At 37.8% G+C, this 25,844-nt stretch overlaps 1 protein-coding gene across 3 annotated transcripts; it reads left to right on the top strand.

The window, feature by feature from the left end:
• Positions 1-4,396: 4,396 nt before the first annotated feature.
• Positions 4,397-25,292, top strand: LOC103716449 (GBF-interacting protein 1-like). 3 transcript variants are annotated; one of them, XM_039120019.1, is made up of 10 exons: positions 4,397-4,596; positions 5,840-5,883; positions 7,715-7,808; positions 8,408-8,540; positions 9,488-10,086; positions 14,127-14,529; positions 15,557-15,863; positions 17,396-17,560; positions 18,121-18,621; positions 24,373-25,292. In XM_039120019.1, exons 1-10 carry the CDS (start codon positions 4,437-4,439, stop codon positions 24,667-24,669), a joined length of 2,703 nt encoding a protein of 900 aa, XP_038975947.1. In that variant the 5' UTR covers positions 4,397-4,436; the 3' UTR covers positions 24,670-25,292. The 3 variants fall into 3 exon arrangements, with proteins under 3 accessions (XP_038975947.1, XP_038975945.1, XP_038975946.1); XM_039120017.1 differs by having other exon boundaries at positions 4,413-4,596; positions 14,130-14,529; XM_039120018.1 differs by lacking the exon at positions 18,121-18,621 and having other exon boundaries at positions 4,413-4,596.
• The last annotated feature ends 552 nt before the right edge of the window (positions 25,293-25,844 follow it).

Raw genomic sequence — 25,844 nt, 5'->3', positions numbered from 1 at the left:
TATCCAAGATATCATTGTTCAGCTCAAAGGTGCCACAAAGATTCCGTCTTAATAAATTGATTGATTTCTTTTAACCATAAGTTTCTTACTCTCTTTATATTTCTTAGTTTGTAAGATTTTTTCCCTTTTGATGAGCATCATTTACTTTAAACAATTGATGAAGATAATGCTCATTATATTTTGAATTTTCAAAACAGTATTTGCCTAATATAATAAGCATAGCCACCATAAATTGCTATTTTCTCACCACCAATATATAAAAAGAAAAGAAAAGCACCATTAATAGCCTTATTCTCCTTTAAATAATGTTATCAGCATCTTAAAATATCTTTTATATGGAGAGAGATGCATTGCATGTCCTATAAAGTTGGCAACAAAATAATAATAATTATTATTTTTGTACCTTTTCAAATAAAATATTTCGAAATTTCATTTATTTATAATAACATCTTTTGGATTCAATAGAAAGTGAAGAAAAATATATTATTTTTGGTCACTATTTTCTGCTGCAATTCCATTACAATAGTTGTTATAATAATTAATTATTATTTAGACACCTAAAGTCTAAAATGTTACTTTTGAAACAAATAACGGCCATAACCTTGTTATAATGGTCCATAATGATTAATTTTAACTTAAGATTGCCATTAAGACACAGAGATCTATGCCCAACTTATCCCTAGGTTCTGTTAGAGGATCAATAGAGCCATAGAACACTTCAGGTCAGCTTTTTGATTTAGGTAAAGTGTGCTCCAGCCAACAAATACATACTCAATATAGATGAATTAATCAAGTTTTAGATATGGTTCTATTATTGTACTCTTCGTATACCTTATAATATTTATTAATTTTACACTAGATACATGTATGTCATCCTTGAACTGCTTTTCAAACCTAAGAAGCATCAAATAGCATAGGGATTTTAATATATGCAGACCCAATCTAATTTTTGATGGTTAGGACATGTGGTCAAAGTTTAACCCCAGCCCCAACAAAATACTAACATGATTGAGAGGTATCCAAACCACAACCTATCGCATAGTACTCGTAATACAATTATATATAATTTATAAAATACTCGTAGTCGTAGGCGGTGTGCTTCTTTATTATTCTCCTCGAGCAAAAAAGTGAATTAAGTATATTTAGTGACATAGCTTATGAGCATAAATGCAAAATTAGGAGAACCATATCCTAATTTTATGCGACATTTGGCTAGAGATTTCATCTTTAATGGGAACAATTTAGATTTGCTGCAATGACTGAAAGAGGTCAAGAGCACAATGTCAATTATTAGTTTGACATTCATGCAACATGAAGCAAGGCAATTGAATTCTCTTACAATACAGAATACAAACACCCAATATGAGTGGCCACTTAACACATCTTGGGCGGCTCTGCATGAGATGATTTTTTTTTTTAAGGAAAATGAAGAAGAGAGACACTTCCTCCATATTAATATTATTAACATGGTGGTGTGTAATGTTAGTTGTTTGCCTAAAATGATTGGTACAAGAGCAGGTATTCAGCTGGAGTGATGTTGGTGGGATAAGTGGTGCAACGCCATAAGACTTTCATGTTTGATCTTGTGGACTCCCTACATAGGATAATTACCATCATGGTTCACTCCCATTCCACCAGGAAGAAATATGGTCTTGCCATCGATTGTTGCCCTTATCTAGGCGTGGCTTCTTCCATATCCCTTAGAATTTAGATCAAATCTAATTTTTAAACCTGATCCAATCTATAGGTCTTCAAATCAAATCGGGCAGTATCATAGATCAACCTCGCCTATTTGCAACTTTAATAACAATTTATGGGGGAAAAAACACCGGCTAAATCTGCTTCGAGGAGAACAAGGGTAATAGGGAAAGTCAGTAGTTTGGCACTTGTGTTCTATCTTATGTTGATTGTTGAGTACCTATCTTATGTTGATTGTTGAGTGCATATATTTTTCGCTACAAGTTTCCAAGTTCAATCAAAACTATTAGGATGGCAATGGCTCAAATGTGGTCATGCTGGGTTCAAATATATGATCTATCTATGATTGGGTTGACAAATGTAAACCTACATTATAACTCATCTATGATTGTAAACCTACATTATAACTCATCTATGATTGGGTTGAGAAATATATATACTTGCTAATCTAGTTTTCACTCGTTATTCTAATGTGTGTGCGTACACACACACATGGAGAGAGAGATCTATATATAACTTGTTGCTGGAAATTAGACCCACGGGTGACCACTGGCTGAGAAGGGGGAGCTCCGGTGCGGATGGTACGTCGGCGGGCTGCGTCCTCCGGAGGACCTGCAAAAAGCCGGTGGCCGGCGCCAGCCCTCCGATGCTTAAGTCAGGGGGCTCTATTTGGAGAAGAAGATGGACTGTATATGAGAGTATAAAAGTCAGGATCCGAATCCTCCCTGAAGGGGAAGAAGTTCCCCTTTTATAGGAGAGATACAGGATTACCTGTGATATGACTGGACGGAGCAAATGAGTTACCGTCATGATTGGGCGTGATCGTGTGAATTAATGAATTATCGTGGGTGACTGGACGGAGTTGAGTGAGTCAACTAGTTGCCGTGGATGGCCTGAGATTTTGAGTAAGCCGGAGATCCGTGGAGAGCATGCGCATTTATTGTTGAGTAAGCCGGAGATCTGTGGAGGCCATGCGCATTTATTGTTGAGTAAGCCGGAGGTCTGCGGAAACCATGCGCATTAATTGTTGACAGTTGTTCAGGCGGAGATCACGGGACAGGGCCCTGAAAGGCTTGGTTCCCGGCGGAGCGAAGGAGTTTGCCTCGTTCTCTAACTGGGTCTCCTTCAGGGTCAAAGTCGATCGGCTGTCGACTTGGCCGAGATCACGGCTGCCGAGGTTGGGTATCTTGAGTTCGGGAGCGCCTTGAGGTCGAGCGCCTGGTCGGGCGCCGTGTGGTTGGGCGCCAGGTTGGGCGCCTTGAGGTTGGGCGCGCCGTGAGGTTGGACGCCTTGTCGGGTGCTTTGAGGTCGGGTGCGCCGTGAGGTTGTGCACCTTGAGATCGGGCGCCTGTCGTCACGTGCCGGCGGTGTGCCTACGTGCTTCGGGGCAATTCATTTTTTTTCCAACAATAGTCATAATCTCAAAGATAACATTCAAACTTACGACCCCTTGCTACTTTAATCAAGGGATGGGATTCAATTCTATTAGGCATTGGCCCTTTGCTTCAATCTTTTGATTATGGTAACCTAGTTCCACAACCAGCGGGCCTGGGGCCTAGGGCCTAGGCTCTACCCTTAGTGAAATGGGACGGATATGAGGCAAGAAATAGCCCCTCTCAGTTTAAAAAAGATATTAATAATGATAAAACAATACAACCTATCATACTCACTGTACTCCCCTTCTCTCTCTGTCTCTTCTTTTAATAAGTGAACTGAACCGCGTGGAAAAAAATTTAGAGATAGGTATGCCAAACGAAGCAAGGTAGCTTCATCTAGAAGCAAATCCAAACTCCCATTTAAAAAGCACAGTCCATCCGTACTATTTCTTATGCAGTATGACATGGAAAGATGCACCATTTATAGCCGCATAAATATACCTTTAATTCTAAAGCTTCCAACACATAAAGGCTTGTTCCTCTACGAAAAGAATAAAATCAGAAGCTTTCAGGTTATGCAAATTAGGAGCCAAAAAACACAATAGTAGCGTCGGCGACGGGGGAAGCAGTGGATGCGTGAGATTTGCCATAAAAACTATGATGCCACACTAGTAACAGCAGAAGGCCGATGCATCTTTGACACTTTGGCTGTTAGGATCGAACTTAGAGTTACATGAAAGAGTATCATTTATGCGAAGCATGTTTTGGATACGGACTGTATTCTACTCGAGGAGAACTCGGCTACGGTGCTCGAGTAAATTTAGAATCGATGCTGTGCTACCGGCAGAGTACCATTGTTCCACGATATATGCCGATTTTGAAGAGTGTGACTTATTTGGGCCATAATATGTCTAATTGGGTTGTTTTCTAAGTAGCTTTTTTCTTTTTGGATTTTTTTTTATTTATTTTATTGGCTACACTGCATCTGCATTCGGTGGTGTGTGAGGCGCTGTTGTTTTTTTTTTTTTCAAAGCTTTAGGGGCTGTTGACGCCAATGGGCTGTGAGCCCACGACATACATGTACGAGAAAAACCAAAAGACAACGCCCCTTTTGTCCATCTCCTTTGCCTCTGCAGCACCGCCCCAAAAAAGAACGGGGAAACTTTTACCAGTGAAGTACCTCGTGACCCCCTTCTTAAGACCCACTCATTAAGGGCAAGAGAGACTAGCGAGGGGCTCCTTGTCCTCGGTCCCCTCTCTCTAGTTTTTCCTTAAAAACATTTCAAAACCCCCAAAATCTCCCATTGTGGCCTGCTATTCCTGAAAACTACCCCCTCCCTTCCCCCTCCCCTGGGAGCCAAGATGAGCGCTTCTTCTAGGGTGTCCATCCCAAATAGCGTCCGGAGGACGATTCAGAACATCAAGGAGATCGCCGGGAGCCACAGCGACGAGGAGATATATGCAATGCTCAAGGAGTGTTCGATGGATCCCAATGAGACCGCACATAAGCTCCTCCTCCAAGGTCTCCTTTTTTTTTTTCTCCCCCCATCTCTCTCTCTCTCTCTCTCTATCCTCTTCGCCTTTCATTTGTTCTGTTGGGTTTTCTCTGCCCATGGTTTTTCTTTGCTCTATGGGTCTTCTCCCGGTCGCAATTCGGGTTTCCGGGGCTTGATTTGGTGGCGGGCATGTGTCGTTTTGATGGGACATGGTGATTTGGCGCATAAATTCGAGCTCTGGTTGATGGTTTTGTGAATTTTTTGGTTGATTAATGCTTTGTTGTTGTGCCTTTTTTTTGTTGTCCGTATCTTTTTGATTTCACGAAGTTTTGATCAATGACATGATGGGTTTTCTTTGTATCTTTGGTTAGATCAAGTTAAGATTTTGTTTTTTTTGGGGGTGGAATATGACTTAATCTTTGTTCATTTTAACTAGAAAAAATTTCAATTTTGTCCTTAAATTTGAGCTGGGCTATTGATTTTTCTCTCTTTCCAGTATCATAATGTGGCGTCTCGTTCTTTTGATGTCACTGATGAACTCCCGTTACGTTAGTCCAATTGGTCTTACCGCGTCTTGATTTCAGGCACGGATCTGATATATTTCACTCTAGGAAGATTTGAGTAAGGTTGTTCGAATTTTTATTGCGTAACAATTGATGGCTATGCTTGTTCTGAAGCATCCATTCGATCCCAGCAAGTTGACTTGTAGAAAAAACGTGCTGATTTGTCTCGCATGTTGGACAACTTTGACAAGCTGTGGATGCGGCAGTTTCTGTTCTGCATTGGGAGGGTCTGCTGTTTGTCGACTGATAAATCAAGCAAGCCTTTCTATCAGGAACTTCGTGTTTTTGTTAATGACTTTCTTGTACTTGCTATTCAGTTCACTTGATTGAAGCATGTATTGAAATGTGTCGAGTCAGATTTGATGTATGATGATCTCAAGCTCAGGGTCTTATTAACTATGCCCCTTTTGCTCCTTGCAAGCCAATGACATTGCCTTTTTTTATTAATTTAATATACCAGTGCTGTCTACCTGGACGATTCTAATGTCCCAAGAGGCTTTTCTTTGTAATATCAGTGCATTAGAGATTGGTTTTTTATGTTGCCGAAATCATTTCTATTATATCTGTTTTGAATTTAAAAGGAAATTGCATTTGTATATTATGATTTTATGTCCAATGTGGAATCTTGTATCTGATGCATTAGCTTACTATCATGTGTCCTGACATTCTAATATAGTGAAGTGGTAACAAATTGATGATATTCCAGATCCATTTCATGAGGTCAAGAGGAAGCGCAGCAGGAAAAAGGAGGTATTGCTTTCCCTATGACTGTTTCTTATTCATTATTCAAATCTCCATTTTGATTTTTTGCATGGTAGCCAAGTAAGAAATCCATCAAATCAAAACTGCCTATGTTTTTTCATTTTCACTTAATCAAAACATATATATACATATTTAAAATTAAATGTGCTTCTGATAGTTTGTCCATTGTGTGTTGTATTCTCTTACAATGGTTTATTTCGTGTTTAAGTGGAAGAGACTTGGACTCTTTTGTCCTTTAAAACTCAAATTTGAAACATAATTTAAATTTGAACGCGTGATCAGTATGTGAGTTGTAGTTGTATCAGACCACTTTTTCTTTGCATTTTTTTTAAAAGAATAGGCAGGACCGGTTTTATTAGATCAGGGTCCAATTTTTTTAAAAGTATCTTGACATATTTATTGGGGAGCAAGGCCATTCCAAAAATTGTGGAGAATTATGGATTAACTAACCACTTTAATTGAACTCTAATTTTTCCTCCTCTTTATGGATTCTTGATCTCTTCTTCTTCTTTGTCTTCTTGCTTCTTTTGTTTCTTCCTTAGTTCTTAGCTCATAATGTTGTAGCTCTTAGCAGAAAAAAAAAATGTTGTAGCACCGGCCTAATTTTGCATGAGACAATGTGGCTACATGGGCTTGAATTGGTACTATAAAATTTGACAACTAGTGCTTACATTTTATGTTGATCACGGGGAATAAATTGGTTGAACCTTGCCAGGTGGTCATGAGTCCACTTACTTCTAAGCCTTAACACTGGTGAGGATCTGCTAAAATTTGATTTCTATTGCTTTAGACATAATTCATGAAATGTGTTATATTATTATGATCAGCTTGCATGCAATTTCATAGTCAACCTCATATTCATCTGGTTGATTTAGTTAACTATGGCTGCAGACCTGCTGATTACCAAACCTACTTCTTGACTATTTCTTTTATAGTTTTGACTGCTCATGATTCAAAATTTTGTTACGCAATCAGAGCTTCTCAACAACTTTGAAGCTCGACTATTGCCATTTCAGAAGAGACTTGTTTGCTCGAATATATTGAGTCTTCTGTGGCTGGTCCAGACAATATTATAGGGTACAAGTTTACTTAAACATCAGTGCCATTTTCGGGTACATCTATGCATTGACCTGCATTTCAGAAGGCACACCATATCCTGGAACAAATTTATTGTTTGCCAATGAACATTTGTGCAGCATTTCTTTTTTGGTGCACATATCCAATCACATATTTGCACTAAATGATAAATAGTCTAGTAACATATATTTATCAATAACATATATTTTTGGTTTTGATTGAGTGATCTAACCCCCTTTAATCCTCAGATGACCTATTTGTTTATAACATATATTTATCAATAAATTAGATTCAACAGAAATTTTTTTTATTGTCTTGATTCTTGACACTGGTTTCTAATAGGTGCATTTCTTGATGCATTTTCTGGATTACAATTCTGTAGTATTCTTAGTGATGCAAAGGACATCAAAATTTTGATATTTTATGTCTAAAATACTTTATATCTATCAGCATTTCTGTGTTGTTTATCACTATCTTTGATAATTGTAAAATCTATATTGAATTAATTTTATCTATGTAAGTTTATACTTTTCCTTCTTAGACTCAACCAACTTTGTCAATGAGTTTACCAATGAGCTACTATGTCATTTACTAACTAGCAGATCAAATCTGAGTAGTTGGTGATCTCTTACATTGTAAGAAAACCATACAGTAGAAGAAATTACATTGGTAAATGTGTCATGCTTGCAGTTTGCTGATTTGGATGAAAATTTTTAAATAATTGCTTTTGAACTTTGTGCAGAACAGGGAGCCTTCTGATTCTAGGTGGAGGCCAGGGTTGCAAGGGCAAGGGGGTAGGGGTGGTAGGGGAAATTATTCTCACTATATTGCTCATGGTAGGTACTTGTTTACTTACAAGGTAATCATTTAGCTGTGCACTATGGTTGTTAAGGTACATAGGCTATGGTACTACCATGATACTCAGCAGTTATATTGTTGTTATTATTTGAACTTCCATGTTTACTTAATATTTACTGGGACATAAAGTTGTTTGAATTTGTCAATGCATGGATGCCTCTGATTCTTCTTCTTTTGAAATCTCCAACTAATGTGAGTTCTTTCAATGATCCTTAGTATATTTCTTCATTTACCATGCATGACTGCTACATCTTCATACTTATGCATATATGCTTTTCATTTTTCCAGTTGTTTAAAATATATACTCTGTACACCTTGTGTAGATCAAATGCATTATTTTTGGCCCTCTAAATTGACCATTCTATTGCACTTTTACCTTTCATATTTCTGTTAAATACTTGAAAATTTGCTTCAGTATCTCTAGAAAGAATGAAAATATATAGCTTGGGTAACATTATTATCCCAAAGTTTAATTATCCTTTTTCGAAGACACACACCTAACAGTATGGTATGCTACTTATATTAATTTTTGTTTTTTAATAATTACATATCATGCTTACTGATTATCTCTTGTTAGATGTTGGAGGTGGAAATAATGGTGGTGTTGGAAAGGAAAATGGTGTCATTCAAGGCACAGATAAGAGCATCACATCTTCATCTTCACCTACCACTCATGACACAGAAAATAAGTCTGCTACCACTATATCAAGGTATGTGTCTCTCAGTTGTTTTGCATGCATCTCAAAGTAATCTTCTTTTGCAGCCTGCACAATAGGTTTTGTCATTCTGTCGTCTGCTTGCAGTTCAATGTCCATTTTTAGGCAAGAATTTTTGTGCGCGCATGCACACATGATCAGTTTCTAATACCAGTGTAATTTGTTGAATTCCACAAGCTGCTGACATAACTAATTTGTTGTTATTTAAATTCATTCTATTGGTGAAACTATTTTATTGTATGGCATGCCAAGATGCTATGACAGTGTTGCAGTAGTTATAGCTTCTTGTGTGGTTTGTTTTACTCACTGGTTTTCATGGTTCCCATATTCCTGCAACACCCTGCAAACTGCAGGGGCATCATTATAATCTTAATTATGTGCTGATGAACATCCAGGAAGTACTTTGACAGTTAAAGATAAAGCATAGTAGTTGACACGTCCACCCATCTAGGGTTGATATTGCTTGGCAGGTTTTAGCTATTTCTTTTGATACAATAATAGCAATTAATTCTGGCACTATTAATTTGGTTTTGATTATGTAATTGAATCAAAAAGATGTATTCATAATTCTGTTATTACTCATATGTTAGTGGATCTACACTTTAGCATTGATTGATAATGCACCAAAGTTAGTCTTTTTGTGTTCGATGTTATTCTTTGTCTTCATTTTTAAAGAATTTATGGTTTTCTCAGCTGCTTTTTCTAATATCATGCATGGTTTATTCAGTTTGATTGCCTAAACATGCTGCATGCTTTGGTCCTGATTTCTTTGGTGCTCATGATGTGTTGTGGGATTTTTTAATAATTTATGGGTATAATATCTTAGAAGATAATATTTGATTATTCCATTTTTTTTCATCTTCATTTCCTTCATGGTTTCTAAGTTCGAAGTGCTCTCTTTATCTTGTGTGTTTGAGATTTATCATAGATTATTTTCTCAGCTCTGTAGCTGGCCTGGATGATGGTTCCACCAGGATGGAACGCCTGATTTTGGGACAGGGAGCTACATGCCAAAATTCTGGTGTCAGTGTTAACACCTCAGTAGAGGAACGTTCTACCACTGAAATAAATAAGATGGTGACACTGCCACCTGGCGACATAAAAAGTGTTTCTGCATTTGGCCAGTCTATACCTAATTCTGATCAGTTTTTATCATCTAGAACAACATCAACTGTATCAAGAGTATATGCATCAGCCTCAGGCCCTGTGCTGGTGCCATCTCATGATGCACGCATTCCAGGTGTTATTGGTGCCATTGGATGTGAAGTTGGGAGTCAACCAACACCTGGGAACACAAACATCAACAGAGATGCATCTCGTGATGTTGCTAGTTCTGAGTTGTCATCTATAAATGGAAAGAATTCTTCAGAATTGGCCAATTCTCACGAACAAGGAAGGACGCAAAGCAAATCTAATGGACCTGACGTGATCCAAATTTCATCACAAGATGGATCTTCCTCTTCTACCACTGTCTCTGTGAGCAGTAGGCCATCTTCTAATTACAGCAGCAGATCACAGCCACTAAGTGGTCCTCAGAAAGGTACAATATCCAATGCCTTCTTTGCTCCTCCAGAACTGCTTCCACAAATCGTTCTTATCTAGTCTAACAGCGAGCAAACTGTACTGAGAAGTTTGATGTTGATGTTCCTTGAAAGATCTTTTCAAGCCCTATCTAGGTATATATAGTACATTAACAAAACCAATAGAAGAGGGTGTGATACCAGAGTTGAAGGTTCACTGGAGTTTTGGCCATTTTAACTTAAGCAACATTGATCTATCAATCTGCTTGAATGATTTCTCTTAGTTCCTACATCTTATCTTTTATTTTTGAGATGTGGAGGAGAAAGTATTGTGTGTTTATAATGGTTCGCATGAAAGTTTGGATATACAGAGGAGGCAGTTAATCCATATCCATTTAAGGGGAGTATGTGTGCAAGCTATAAATGGTATTAAATTAAAAATCTTGGATGTGTTGTCCTTGCCATCTTCAGTTTCTATTATCTTCCCCCTCACACTTTATGAATACTAGTGTCTTTATGTGCCTTGCACATGCTTTAATCAGGAAATGCAAGGCCGTGTGATTATAGCTCTACATTGAAGTATCTGGAATATAGGAATAAAATGTAAAGATATTATGGGCTGGCCTGCTGGAGTCCAGGGTTTTCACACACGGATACACATCTATATATGCATGTATGTGTGTTTATGTGCATATACATTAGCTTTGATAATGGACAACTCAGAAAAGGTCTGGAAACATCTGAGATTGTACAGTAGTACTTGAAGAAGATGGACTATCCTTTTGACAATATACATGAACCCCACTTGACAGGCTCATTGCATTTTCAACATCCGTATTCACTAGTTGGACAACATAGCAGGAATAGCCACTGAATCCTTAATATGTGCACCTTACTATGAATACCTGTATTATTAGTTTCAAGCACCAAAAGCTAGTTCAAGCATGGTTACTTTCTTTTTGGAAATTGGACTTGACTTAATGAGGTTGTAAGGAATCAAATACCTAAACACCAAAAGAAAGGATAAACAACTAGCTTCTAGTTTCCCTACATTGACAGAATATTGGGAAACCACCAATGGAAATAAAGAAGACAGCTGACTCAAATGAATTTCAGATAAAACCAAGCAGATGACACTTATATTAGAGAAACTTTTAGCTTGCTGTTCTATGAGACAAGAAGCAGATTGAGTTAAGCAGTGTTCAAACATTTGGTCGGGTCAAGATTGAGACATCATGTCCCCTTCAAATTTTTGCCTATTGTAGTCATTCAAACTCATACATTAGCCAAATTATTGATAACTCTCTATAGGTTGTATCTTTTAAAAACCTGCTATATGGTATACCTAACTTTTAAAGCAATGATTAGCAGATGTAAAAAAATATACCTGTATGAGACAAGCTAGGATAAGTGAAAAATATGTCGCAAAAAAAAGTTCCTTGCCCTCTGATATTCTTTCCAAGGCAATATTTTAATTCTTCCAGATCTTCCCAAAGTAAATACTCATAAACTTTAGTGTTCAGCCACTATAAAATTGCTTCTTTAAATTCAAAGAAATGAATAAATGATGAAAAAATAGCACAAAGTGCTCGTATGTACAAAATATTGGCCCTGTAAGTCAGTTCGGGACAAAGTCAAAAACTGACTAGCATTATGGTGATGGCAATTTTGGAGTTTCAGCTAAAACTTAGAACCATGCAATCATATGCTTTAGAAATGTCCAATTTATCGATGGAGATTGGTACACAATACTCAAATGGCTAGTGCACTCACTGACTTGCATTTTGGGAAACTTCATAGCAAATGCCAACTGCACTCACTAACTGGTTTTAACTGGTTAGTTTCTATAGCAAAACATTTTCAGGCCAAAGTCTCGTCCATCATAAGTTTTGTGACTAAAACTACAAAGAAGGAGATGAGTACTTCTGAGAAGACTAAACGGTTGAAAATCCTTGATTTAATTGAAGGTGTCAACTCAAGAATTATTGAAAAATAGTGACCACCTCTTCCAATCTTCCTTAAAATAAAAATTTGGATGGAGAGTAATAGGGAAATTCTTTTTTTTTTTGACTTTTTTCTTCCAAGTTTTCATTGCAACCATAATCTTCTCATTATTATATCTGTTCAGTAAGTTCCTCAGTTAAACTAATTTATTTGTCTTAGGGTATGTCGCACCGTACCGAACCGGACGGTACAGGGCGTACCATACCGAATCGGGTGGTACAGGGCGTACCCTACCATATCGGTTCGGTATCAGTACATGGTATAGAGGGTGTACCAGCCCTCGATACGCCGAACTGGCTCCGTACCGTACTGTACCGACACAGTGATAGCGTGGCACTGGTATAGGGCTCGGTACCAAGACGGTGTACCTTGATTTGTCTCTTTTTTCCAGCTAAGTAGAGTTAGTTCTTTATCTATTTTTGGATTTACCTTCTGTTTTAATATTTGTTTTTATCGATCTCTTGTTTCACTGAATGTAATTTGATAATGTCATCTGCTTTGTTTTTCTTTGAAGGTTAACTTGAATCTTAACACTCAAGCTGCAAGCTTTATATGCTCTCTTTCGGCTACCAACAAATATTCACTTTCTAGTTTTATGGTTTCTTGTGATAGGAATAGCTTTCAACTTCTTACCTACCCTTCTAAAGATCTTTCTCTGCATTGTAAAACATGGTTCTCAAATAATTAAGTTATGATTTGGAGTATGGGGCATGTGTAGGATGTTCTCTCTTAAGAAGCCGACCATATGGTACTTCTAGGTTTTCGTATTTTCATTATCTTGTTACTTCGTGGACATGAATTTTAGTGTTTTGGGTTTGTATGATTAGCAGAAGTGTCGCAATGTGGATGCTCATCTCAGACTTGGACCTTAATCATTAGACAATCGGATTTGTATGTCAGTAGTGATTTTAATCAGCCAATTATAAGATTGCCTTCAAAACTGATGCAGGATGGCAATTTCACACCAATGCCTTTTGTATGATTAACCCTTTATGTAATAGCCTTGAGATGCCATGGACATGCATTGATAGACCTTGGTGTCACTTAAAAGCTACTTATCTCCACCAGAAATGTAGTACTAACTGTTAACTGACAAATTTGAGTTTCACTTTCTGAGTTGATGTTTGAACAGAATGTAAGAGGAGCCTTTCAGGTTGATAGTTTATTAATTGTAAAATTGTAAGTATGCAACTTGAAGGATGCAAAAATCTTTATCAACAAATTAAATTTAGATGAAATTGCAAAACTTTAAAAATTCGTTTTGTAAGATTTAGTTTCTAGTGGCTATTGCTGGATGATTAGGGTGAGCCTTGGTGCACCGTAAGGTTGCTTCATTATGACTTGCAGGTCACGGGTTCGAAACATGGAATTAACCTCTCCGCATGTAGGGGTAAGGCTGCATAACTCTCCTCAATCTTGCAATAGTGGGAGCTTCGTGCACTAGGCCGCCCCTTTTTTTTGGTTAGTGCTAGATGATATTTTTCTTGCATCTTTACTACAATCTATCCACTTTCAGGCAAACAACTGCTCAAGTCACCAACTTTTTTATAGGTTGTGCTGCCACATTTCATATAGCATTGGCTGATAGACGAGATGCTATAGTTGATCTTTTGTTCTCATTAAAGGACCATTCCTTTGCACGTTCATATGCATGCCCGAACCGGACAGTATAGGGCATACTGTACCATTCCAATGTGGTATTGGTACTCGGTACGGGTGGCATACCAAATATTGGTACGCCAAAAATATTCTGTATCGTACCGTTCTAATACCGTGCTAGTGTGGCACCGGTACGAGGTTCGGTACCGAGATGGCGAACTTGATGATGTGTAATTATGTAAGTTCTATCAAGATCATCTGAATGAACTAATTCTACACAGATTTAATAAATGCATCTATTTAGTCTCATTGTTTTCTTCCCTTCTCCTACTTGGTTTCTTAGTTTTCAGCAACCTGTCATCTCTTTGTTTATATATTAGTTTAATATAATCTGTTTAAGAATGCTCCCTTTATCTTCTCCTGCCTAGTCTGAGTTGGTTACACAATTTTCATTCAGCAGTTGGTCCTGCTAAGGAGTGGAAACCGAAACCAACAAGCGTGAATTCTGCTCAGGCCTCTGGTGTATGGAGCACTTCTGAAGTTCAACCCATCTCTGCAGGAACCGTTGCTCCTTCATCAAGTTCTATCTCTTGCAAGAACACTATTTCGACGCTGCAGAACAAGCTAGATGAGCTGCAGAACAAGCTAGACGAGCTGCAGTTTTCAGAAACACATGTTATCATTCCAAATCATCTTCAGGTTCCAGAATCTCAAATCACTGGTCTGAGCTTTGGAAGTTTTGATGCTAATTTTGGGCTGACCATGAGGTTTGCAAATGATCCTGATAGTGACAAGAACTTGATGCTGTTGCCTGAGTCATCTCAGGGGGTTACAGAAAATGTTGAAGAGCCTTCTCCAATGTAAGACACATCAATTGCAATTCTCCTTCATTTCGACTATGGTCATGTTTCACGTGCACTTGACTGTGAGAATGTTGCTTAATGACTAGAATGTCTTTACATGCAGGAAGTAGATGGTTTAAATCATAATGAAAATAACATATAATTATTGAAATAATTGTGTGAATCAAGTTCTGGTGATTGCCTGTTCTTGTTAATAAATATTTATCTAACTTTATTTGTGTCTTTAACTTTTTTCCATCAGAAAGTTTTGAGATGTTGGATATTCTTAAATTATTGACTTAACTTTATTCATTTTTTTATTTTAGTTATGCATTTGGCTTTAAATGGACAAAGTTTTTACATAATTCATTCCTTTTCCATTTTAATTTGAGACCATTTAGATCCTAAAAGGTTTAATTTTTTTCTTTCTCTTAAAAAACTCCATCATACTAAAAGATTGAAGTTGCAAACCCATTAATGTTTGTGTAAGTTACCTATGAGAGCATGTTAATGGTATTTATCATCTTTCAAATTTATATATCTAAGCGATGCTTTTTTTTTAAAGTGTCCTTTTCTTGCTAGTTTTATTTTAACATTTTATTCTTTAATGAACACTGCATTTCACTTTGGATGCTTATTTCAATCACTTTGCTCATGATTTTCTGAAAAAATATCATTCCAAAATTATGGTTCATAATGAGTTGTTGTCATTATTCTGCTGATATGGAGATATTCCAGTCCTGGATAATAGAGCATTTCACTAAATGCTATTTATAGGGAGCATTAATTTAATGTACTAACTGGATTATGACAGCGGCTTGTCATCTGAGCGGAACATGTTAATGTTATAAATATGTTTTTTTTGAAAGAAATAGGCCTATAGGCAATGGACTAAAGAACAGGAATGCTCCTTCTCCCAAACCCCAGAAACCCCTTAATACATTTGTTCACCTTTCCCCTCCTCTGAGAAATATATCTTTGTTCATTTTTGTTGTTAATGGAATGTGGTTCTGCTCAGTAATTTGGTAGTTTGTAACGAGTGCAGCTTTCACAATGTGTCTACTACTCAAGAAGCAGATTATCCAGATCATCCGCAGCCACCAGCACAGATTGCAGAAAATACATCAGCCAAGGAGCCAGAAATTTCCTCCAACATCCTTGCAGCACCAGAAAATGATCAACCAAAACCAGAAGCCACTTTAGCCCCAGAAGGTGCTCAATACTCGGTGGTTCATTCTGCATCAACTTATTCAAATTTTGGACTGATACCACCAGTACTGGGTAGCCAATGTACAACCCTTGAAGGTGCTGAACCTCAGTCACGTGAAGCCTCTCATCTCTCAGGCTTCGTTGTAAGTCTTTGACCTCGTCATGTATTTTATCTGCTACAACTTTTGATGCTATTAGCTCTCTTAATGTCAGATGAATATCCGCTCTGAATGCTAACTTCTTGTGAGTCATATGAAACAAGCAACAAAACTTTTCAAAATTTGAACTCCATATCCTCAACTGGAAAAGCTTCTGAATCTGGTCAAACCTTGTGCTCTGTGACCCCTTTTTTTAAATTTTTTTTCAGCTGCAACTTTATATCTACAATATATGATTCCATTGTCCAAAGAGATTAAGGTTTAAAATCTTAAGTTGATGCAGAACTAATTGAAATTCGTCTAACTTTGTCTTTTCTAGATACATTAACCTGCGTAATGCGAATCTGATGAATTAATGGATTGATGTTTATCTTGTGAGTTAATTTCTTTAGCCTACAAAAGTGATTTATCACTTAAATTGCACATTTTGGTCCTTTTCTTTGTTAACCTGAAATCTTAACTTTTCCCTAAGAAAAATTAACATAGTCAATTGTTCGGTCGCTGTCTTGAGAGATAAATTCCCACCTTAGGTCCTTTTTTTTTGGGTACATGATAGGATTGGGGGGGGGGGGGGACCTTACTCGCGTAGCAGCCCCCACTGGGCCCCCCTTCCACCAGGAAATGTTCGATGTAGGCCGCAAGTTTCTGCGTACTCTTTCCGACCCGTGGGTTTTTCCCACTGGGTTTCTCACCCACGTGTGAGTACGTCATTCCAGTGCCATCTCGGTACCAGCGGACCAGTAGCGCTCCCACTGAAAGCATCCAGGCATGGGGCATCCGGTCCGCAAATTTAATCGACGTCCGTGCGTTTCGAACCTGGACCACTCCGGTGGAAACAAAGCCCCGTTCCATCTGTGCTACCACCTTAGTGGCACCTTAGGTCCTTTCAGTGCTCCATCAATGTTAAGATATGCCCTCCTTTGGAGGACTCTGCTACCTTCAGAATGCACATTGAAAGTTCTATTCTGGCTATGTATTTGCTGCCTGCTTTGCCTTTGAAATCTTAACCTTGTATGATGTCAAGCCATTTGAATAGTGACCATGACATGCATAGGATGGTAAGATGTCTTGGGGACAATGTCAGCAGCCGATCTGAAGGCCACATAGAACTTTCACTGTGTCAGGATGATAACTTTGTTCCATGTAAGAGGCCCAAGCCATACAGCCAAACTATCCATCCTGCACATTGGGTGTTCATTGTAAAACCCTGGTCATTTAATATGGGTGATGTGCCTGGACTTAATTTAGTCATAGAGCTGCTTTTCTATCAATTTATATTTTATATTTCACTAATCTCTTCTTTCCTAGTGCATTCAGTTACTGATCTCTCTGTCAGCTTCATTATGTTTGTAATATTAACTATGTTTTTCCATTTATTGTTAATCCAGGTAGGTGGGGAGTGGATGAGGATGTTTGTTACTTGATACTATGAATTCATTTTTTGCTGTTGCTTGCGGTCCAGTTTCTGTAATTGATTAATACAATCAAATTTAAATATATGATGTTCATTTATTCAGGTGCAACAACATTTTGATCCATCTACAAGCTACTATAAACAAATTTATCGACCTGCTGCTGATGTTGATGGTCGCTTCTCTCCATTTCTTCCACCTGGTGCTGCTTCCAAATTCAATGGAAGCATTGCAATCTTACATCCTCAGACTGGCCAGTCTCAGCAGGAGGTATGAGTTACAAGCATTCTTTATCAATTTTTAAATACATAAGAACCGGCAAGTGCCCTCACATTTTCCTGTCTTTAATTATCACCTAACTAAGCAAGCTTCCCCATGTTATTTGTAATTGAGCTCAAGGTTTTTATATCCCTGAACAGATTTTCTTATATATACTTGGATATTTTAAAATTATATCTCTTGTTGATTTCCAAAGGTCTTGACAAATGTTCGCATCCACTAAGTCATGTAATCATAATATTTAAACTTATGGTATTTGAGTAGCTGAGAAAATTTATGAAGTTTGTCATCTCTTTCTTGGCTTACATCTTTCAAAGAAGTGAAAACAAATTACAACTAGATTTTTCTGATGGCAGCTTGCACAAATTGGTAATACATTGTTTTTGTTAATTCTAACTGAAAGTCTCTGATTTTTAAATTGCATACCAGTGACATTTCTACAAATATCTCTGCGGCTTCTAATTGAAATTTTACCTTTTTTCTTCTTTGCATCCTTGTGTTAAAATCATTAGCTTACTGATGCTCATATGTTTTTCTCCCTCCCATTCCAGAGTGGGAATTCTTCTGTTCTATCATCAACAGGGCCAACCCTTCTTGTAACCCAAGCTGCTGGAGTTGTTCCGAGCTCTCTTGCCATCAACCAACAACCAGTCCCTGTCTTTCGGCAGCCTGCTGGTGTACACTTATCTCATTATCCTCCTAACTACTTTCCATATAATCAGTATTTCTCACCATTCTATGTTCCACCCCCAACTCTTCACCATTTTTTAAGCAATGCTGCATTCCCCCAGCAACTTCCCACTGGAAGTATGTATCTGCCTCCAGCAGCTGCAGCTGCTGCAAATCCTGTCAAGTATCCACTCTCTCAATACAAGCCTCCAACTAACAACGGTAATCCAACCCATACTGGAATGCCAACTGGCTTCAGCATACCCAGTTCAAGTCCAGCCAGTTATAGTCCCACTCCTGCTATGACCTCTGGAAATTCAACTAGCAACGAGGATGGTACTACTCAGTTTAAAGAAAATAATGCCTACATTGATGGTCAACAGGTGCTTTCTTCCACTTTCAACTTAAATTATGAGTTCTGCTGTTTCAGTCTATCAAATGACTGAAAACTTTATATTAGGCTAAGGACTTAATGAATAAAGAAAACAAGAGAGAACTTTGTGTACAAGAATCTCAGACAGTGTCCTTGTTTATTAACACCAACACTTTTAGACGACCATTTCAACCATAGTTTAATACTTTATACTTTATACATTTCTCTGCTACCCCATGCTTTTTATGTTCCATGAAGTATGTTACAGATGACATTTGTCTGCTGCTTTCCATGGATAAATTAGAAACTTTCTGGCATATTTATTGCTTAGGATTAAAATATGTTTACGTGTTGATTATGCAATTATTTACATTTTATTTCTCTTAAATGACATAATGTTGCATGCCTGTACTAGTTACTCAACCTCATGTATTCCATATAGTGCTTTGTATTCCAGAATGTCGATAAACCTCGAACTTGTCAATAGTCACTTCTAGCGCATTATGTGAAACCTGAAGTGGTTTTAAATTTGAGGCTCGAATTACGAAACAATAATCTTTGAACATGATATGACATTTTCATCTGAGCCTGAAAGAAACTGCTATTTGAAACTTGGATATGAATATGTCTGGGATATTGACTAAAGGTTTTGTTGTATGGTAGCTACAGAAGCCATCTTTTTAGAAGATTTCAATACTAAATTTCTAGTATGGTCCATTTAGATTTGGGTATTTTCAAGGAATTTTAGATAAGAAGTTCCAAGAGTAGGGTTTTGTTGATCACCAGCAATATTTTAAAAGGCTAAGATGGCTTATGGGTGGCCTGGGGTCTGCTTAGTGCCTTGGCACTAGGTAAGTGCCTAGGCAAAATGCCTAGAGGCCAAGTTAGCCTAAAAACTAATAATATAAAAACAGTGAATATAATGAGTATCTAAAAGATAGCTATATTCCAAAAATGGAAATTATTTATTAAATAAGATATAGGAAGTCAAAGGGAAGCACTAACTTGGTAACATTTAATATCAATTCATAGATTCATGTTATCCTCCATACTCAAATTTGATGCAATCATCAAGGTGCGCACCTATTGACTTAGGTAGTTCTTTTTTTGCTTTAATTATAATGATAATAGCTAGAGAGAATTGGAAAGGGAAAAAGAAGATTGAAACACTTCAGCATAGTTGCCTGAATTGCAAACATGTGCTGGTGCAGATTTGGGTGTGAAGCTAGGACGTAGATCTCTCCGAAGATCTGAGAGGTGACACTATCTTAGAGACATCAACATTAAATGATTTTAAATATAATGGAGTTATGAAGATGTGGTGGGAGTGATGCTTGATTGTGAGGATATGTCCAGGTGTTAGTATGCAACTGTCAGTCCGGAGGCAGGACTATGTTTTTTCATGGGTTTGGGAGGTATACCCTGATATCTTGTTTATTGTCTAGATATGAGTACTGTCATTCTGTTTTAGTGCTGGGGAAGATTTACACTTTGATAAAGAAAATGAAATCCGATAGTGCAGTAGTCAAATGTGCAAATCTGTCGATTATTGTAAACTATAGCTCTTTAGCATGTTGATACTACTAAGAGCATTTAAAATCAAAAGAGAAGCTATCTAGCCTAACAAGGATATATTTCATCACGGTGGTAGTGGTGAATAGTAAATTAGACTACTTAACAACTTAACCAGAGCTTGAACTTAGCAAGCTAAGCAATTACTATATAAGATTGAATCGATATTTTACTTATGTACCTAGAAATAAGATTACAAATTTATGACAATTTTTGCATCCAAAACATGTAACCAAAATGTGTGCACACGGGGAGGGGGGAAGAAAGATTTTTGAGTTTCAAATTTAGAAATAGGAGCTTATCTCTCCAAATCAGAATTGTAGCTTCTTTTGTCATAGCATAACCTTCACTGTCTTGTTATTCCTTTTCCTTCCTCTTGTGTACTCTTGAAGTTAAAGCACTACTGTTGCATATTTCTTGTATGTTTCGGTTTATCATATCTTTTCCTAAAATGGTGTATAAAGGAATTGTAGTTCATAAAGGATCGTTAAAAATTTGTTCCCTTGTAAGTGAGGCATGTAGATTTCCATTGTGCCAAATGTAATAGGAGTCCAAATATTATCTTACCAAAAAAAGGGAGGGGAAGGCATGTCTGAGAGGTTTCTCCGGGATGCTATCAAGTAGATCAAGCAGGTGGTTGGGAAGGGAGTTTGGATTGAGAGGGGCAGGTGTTGGAGAAGCAGATATATGAATTTACCCCCCAAAAGTGCCAAGTTTGAGGGGGCCAGCCACAAGATTTTGAAGGAGGTGCATGGTCAAGAGATATAGAGAAAGATTGGATCTAGAATTTAGTTGTTTGGCGAAGAAGAAAAACCTATCTTTCTATCAGCTAGCCTTGGCATTACTTAAAAAGAAGGCATTGTCAATTAAAGAAGAGGCTCTCTTTAGTAGAACAATATGTTTGAGAATGGGTTTAAAGTCCGCCAATTTTGGGGCTGGATAGAGGCTCTTGTCAGGGGTACGACATGTCTCAAGGTGCTTCTTGAAGAATTATTTCCTCAATTTTCTTATTTTTTTGTCACTGCTCTACCAGATATAGTTCGGGGTTTTCTTCTTCCGTGTTATGCTTTGCAATAATATTTCATTCAAAACCACTAAACTTGTTTGACACGCTTTTGTTTTCTGATCCTTTAATTTCTGTTGGATCCTGATTAACATTCACTTTATTACCATTTCATAAATTTTATATACATTGTTTGCAACTAACCTGCAAAATTGGTCATTAGTGCACGGCAAATGTTATTCATGTCAAATATTGGTTGGGGATTTGTAATTGAATTTGGTTGAAGGCCCATTGCGGTAAAGTTATATCATTTTCCCCGTTCTTTTGGCAGATACATGTCAACAAAATTATGCTGTCTTGACATTTTTTTCCTTCTAATAAACACGTTCTAACTTGATTAATTTGCAAGATATGGTTGTAGTTATTGAGTGACTAGTTAATTCTTTGCCAAACCTATAACTCAGGTGAAGTTTCTCTCTTTGGGTCCTTTGTCCTTGAACCCTGTTCTGAAGGCTGATTTCAGTAGAAGGCATAGACAAGCTGCTTTTGTACAGAGACTGCCCCTCTTCATGTTGATAAGATTCTTTTGCAGCTAAATTGCAAAAATAACTGAAAATTATGTGCTGAGATGCTATCATAAATTATCTACCTCCATTATCAGGGTGCAAAATTTTAATGAAAATTCAATAATTGAGAATCAGTATTCAAATTGCAGTCCAGCGGCTGCATATTCATCCCCACGTGCAAATGTGATCTGGTGACCGCTTTGCATGGGGGTTGGGCAACATAATGACCTGCCAGACACCTACGTAAGCTCAAGTGGCCCGCGTATCCACCCATGTGGCATGACTTCATAAGGATTGTGATGGCGATTGATTGTTGTCTGTCAACTCACTTTCTAAAGAGCAAGTTTGACTTTTGGTGTCTTTTCGAAGATTAATGGCTTAAATTCTACATTCCTTGTATAAAATTGTACTTTGAACCTAGTTACAAGTAATGCTACTTTGGTGATTGTTTATTAAATGTTCATTGATTGATAAGTCATTGAATTCTTCACTGGATTAGCTTACCTGAAATTTTGAGCACAATTCATAGTACAATATTGTTCTTTTTTAGGTTAGCATGTTATACTATATTAAAAAAGCCTCTCAGATAAATGTGAAAATTTATGCTTAAAGTGTTTTTTTTTTTGAATTTTCTTTTTGATCTAAGGAGTGTATCAAGGGATACTTGATTCCTGATGGTGGTCAAGTTATTGTGGATTAAGTGATTGATATTATAGTCAGCGAGTAGGTGGCACACATGAAACTGCAGTTGATATAGGCAGTTATGCCGTTATGGTGGCTTGACTATGATCTAGTTATGTCTCTATAGGAACAGTAATCTGTCCTCCAGATTTCTTGAGATAAAAAAGCTAATTCAGCAAGTTCATTAGTCGGCAAATGGGCCAATTCTAGGGTTGGTTGAGTTTTGCTTGTAAGGTCCAGATTTCAGTTTTCTTGTTCCCGAAGTGGTTAATTCCAAGCGAAGGTTTAAGTAACGATTACCACCAGCCATATCAGATAATACCAGGTTCTACTGAACCGGTCGAAACCGATCGGTTCAGCCTGTACTGTACTGGTACCGGCCAGCACTGGTACGATACAACCGTAGACTTCGGTTCCGACCCCACCTTGCCCGTACCGGTGTGAACCGGTGCGGTTCCCACCGGTACAACCTGGTACCGGTGCGATCGGTTCGGTTTGAACCGGTACAAGGCCGGTACCGGCACTGGGGAAGAAGAGGAAGAAAGAAAAGGAAGAAGAGGACGAAGAGGAAGAAGAAGAGAAAGAGGAGAAGAAGAAGAGAAGCCTACTTGTCATACTGGGCCTTGGGCCGACCTCCTCCCTCGGGCCGACGAGGCTCGCTCGCGGGAGAAGGGGGGAAAGAGAGGAGAAGAGAGGAGGAGAGAGGGGAAGAAAGGAGAGGAAAAGAGTTCGGAAAGGAGGAAGAAGGGAAGAAAAAGAAAAAGAGCGTCCGCGTGCGGGGCAGCCCGCCCGTGTGGGGTAGCGAGGCCACATGGCCCTGCGTGGGCATTTAATGCCACTTTGTGGCTAAAACGTGGACTCGCGCGTGCATCGCGGTTTTGTTTTTCTTTTTTGGTTGGCCGGTTTGGTACCGGTCCAATTAGTATCGGACTGGTACCGAACCGGTACCGGTCCTCATCGTTACGTCGGTTTCATGTACCTTAGGTAATACTAATAAAGTACTGGTACTAGTATATCCCGTGTGCAGATACTGATACTAGGTACTTCACCGCTATTTTTCTGTGCTGTCAACAAGAGGCATACTGTGTAATAGTATGTTACTGTGCCAACATATGTACCAGTATAAGTAGCTTGTTTCCAGGACTATTCTATGAGGAGGCCTTCATATGTATTTATATGATTCTGTGTACATTTTATGTCTTTTGGTTTTATTAAATTAGCAGACAACATGCAGAGGTTGCTCTGCAGATCCTAAATGCTGCGAATTGCAGGTTATCTTAATATGATACTCTAATTAGATGTGCCCTGTATAAAAACAGCTTGTCAGCAATTTACCAGTATGTTCTAGTGTTGCTTGATAAAAAAAAAGGATCTAGTGTTGCATCATTAACTCACAAAAATCACCGATTAAGTACTCGTGATAACAAATGCTTATGTGGATGCCACTGTATATGAGAAATGACGTCCATGTCACAACTTGCAAATGCAAGTCTTAGCATATTAGACGCCACTCAATTACCCATGTATCAGTATATTATCTATTTTATATTTTTGAAGCCATGATTCTTTTGACTTCTGTTAGAATATTTTTCTGTGGAGACTCATGTCTTGTTGCTTACGAAACAGCTTTCCTTGGACAAGTTAGTTGAGTAGTTGAGAAGTAATATGATTGCAGACTTCTGTCCCATTTTTTTGTCTTGCCTTCTGTTTAGGGGAACATAACATGATGTGTCCTTGATGTAGATATTCCATTTCGGCTTGACAAGAAGCTTACTTGGGATCAGTCCTCCTTTAAAATGTTATTAGATTTTGATTAGGCATGGTTTATTTGATTATGTGTTATTTAAAAAGTTTATTTAGAGAATTTTGTGAACTTCATGTGTTATGTTATTCTTGTCCTGCATGTGCTCAGTTGTATCTGAATTTCTATTGTGCCCAGAGTGAAGGTCCAACTGTGTGGATTCCTGCACCCGGTAGGGATGTATCTAGTCTGCAGGTTGGTTCTTTCTACAATCTCTCTCCTCAGGGACAGCATGTGACGTTTACACCAACACAGGCTGGCCATGGCTCCTTCACTGGAATCTACCACCCCACCCCGACAGTAGCTGCTGGTTCTGTTCAGCCATTTCTCCAGCAGTCTCAGGCCATATCTGGAGCCATTGAAGTAGCCGGCCTTCCTGCAGGCATATATCAGCAGCCACAATGTGCGCCAGTCAATTGGGTCAATAATCATTGAGGGCTCAAGAAAATTTTCATTTGCAGTAGCCAGTGATGCAGGATATTTGACATTTTCTTGGGAATGATAAAGGGTACTATTGATTTGAGCATAAAATCATTAGAACATTTGCAGCATGAAACATCCTGCTGAGGAAGTGTATATATATATAAAGGTTGGCCAGGAACTTTTGAGATGGAAATTTTGTGGGTTTTAGACCGCATGAAGCTGATGGTGAAGTTCACCTGTGATTGATAATTGACCGAATTTAATCAGTGGAGTGGAGGTACGTGCAGGTCCCTGTTTCTGCTTGCTGGCGCTCTTTTCCTTGATTATTTTGCCTTTCATTTTTCTAGCTTATAGTTACTCTGGGTGGTGAAAAGTTTTTTTTTTTTTTTGTCTCCTTTTTCCCCCTTTCCTCATAGTTTCCCCTTTCTATGCTTTTCTCGAGGCATCATAGAAACTTTGGAAGGTAAGAAATTAAGTTGGTGGATTTTCGTTCTTTCCTCCAACTTACCTGTAAAGTAAATTTTGATAGTGAGAAAATGTATTACAACTGTTGTATTTGGTGTAATAGAAACAGCAGAACAGTCCATTTGTTTCTTATTTACTGATTTAAAAGAGACATTTGGCTTTGTGGAACATGGAGAACTGCACCTGTAAATGCTTTCTTCTGGCTCCAATAATCATGGATGAGTCTGTGCTAATCATTAAAGCATTTGTTTTTAAGATATCTTAATCTTCTTCTGGAGTGATCATAACTTGAATCTAGTTTATTGAATATTTTTTTTGTTTTATTTATTTTTAATTTTTGATTAATGTTTATTTCTTCAACATTGAGTAAATAGCATGGCCTATAAGAAAACAACAGGTAAGTATCCCTAAAATTATAATTTATAATGCCTTGCTAAGACATTGACATATCATGTTATACTCTTAACAGTAAGTACAATCATCTTCTTTAACGTCCACATTATGTGGAAAATTCTCTACATGCATAGCTTGACATATGGGAAGGCTCTCCTGTTTCTTTGATGGTTTGGAGACGGTTGAAGATCTGAGGATGAGAGATTAGGGGTGTTTATCAGCTCTCCTTTTATCCTCCTTTATTTGTAAATTTGACCCCAAAACCAAGAACTGTAATTTGTGTTATAATTTTTTTTTTATTTTTTTTTAAATTTAAATTGCATTCGAAG

Source organism: Phoenix dactylifera, unplaced genomic scaffold (genome assembly GCF_009389715.1).
Source record: "Phoenix dactylifera cultivar Barhee BC4 unplaced genomic scaffold, palm_55x_up_171113_PBpolish2nd_filt_p 000692F, whole genome shotgun sequence".
Lineage (NCBI taxonomy): Eukaryota > Viridiplantae > Streptophyta > Magnoliopsida > Arecales > Arecaceae > Phoenix > Phoenix dactylifera.
This window is presented reverse-complemented; position numbering and strand designations above follow the sequence as displayed.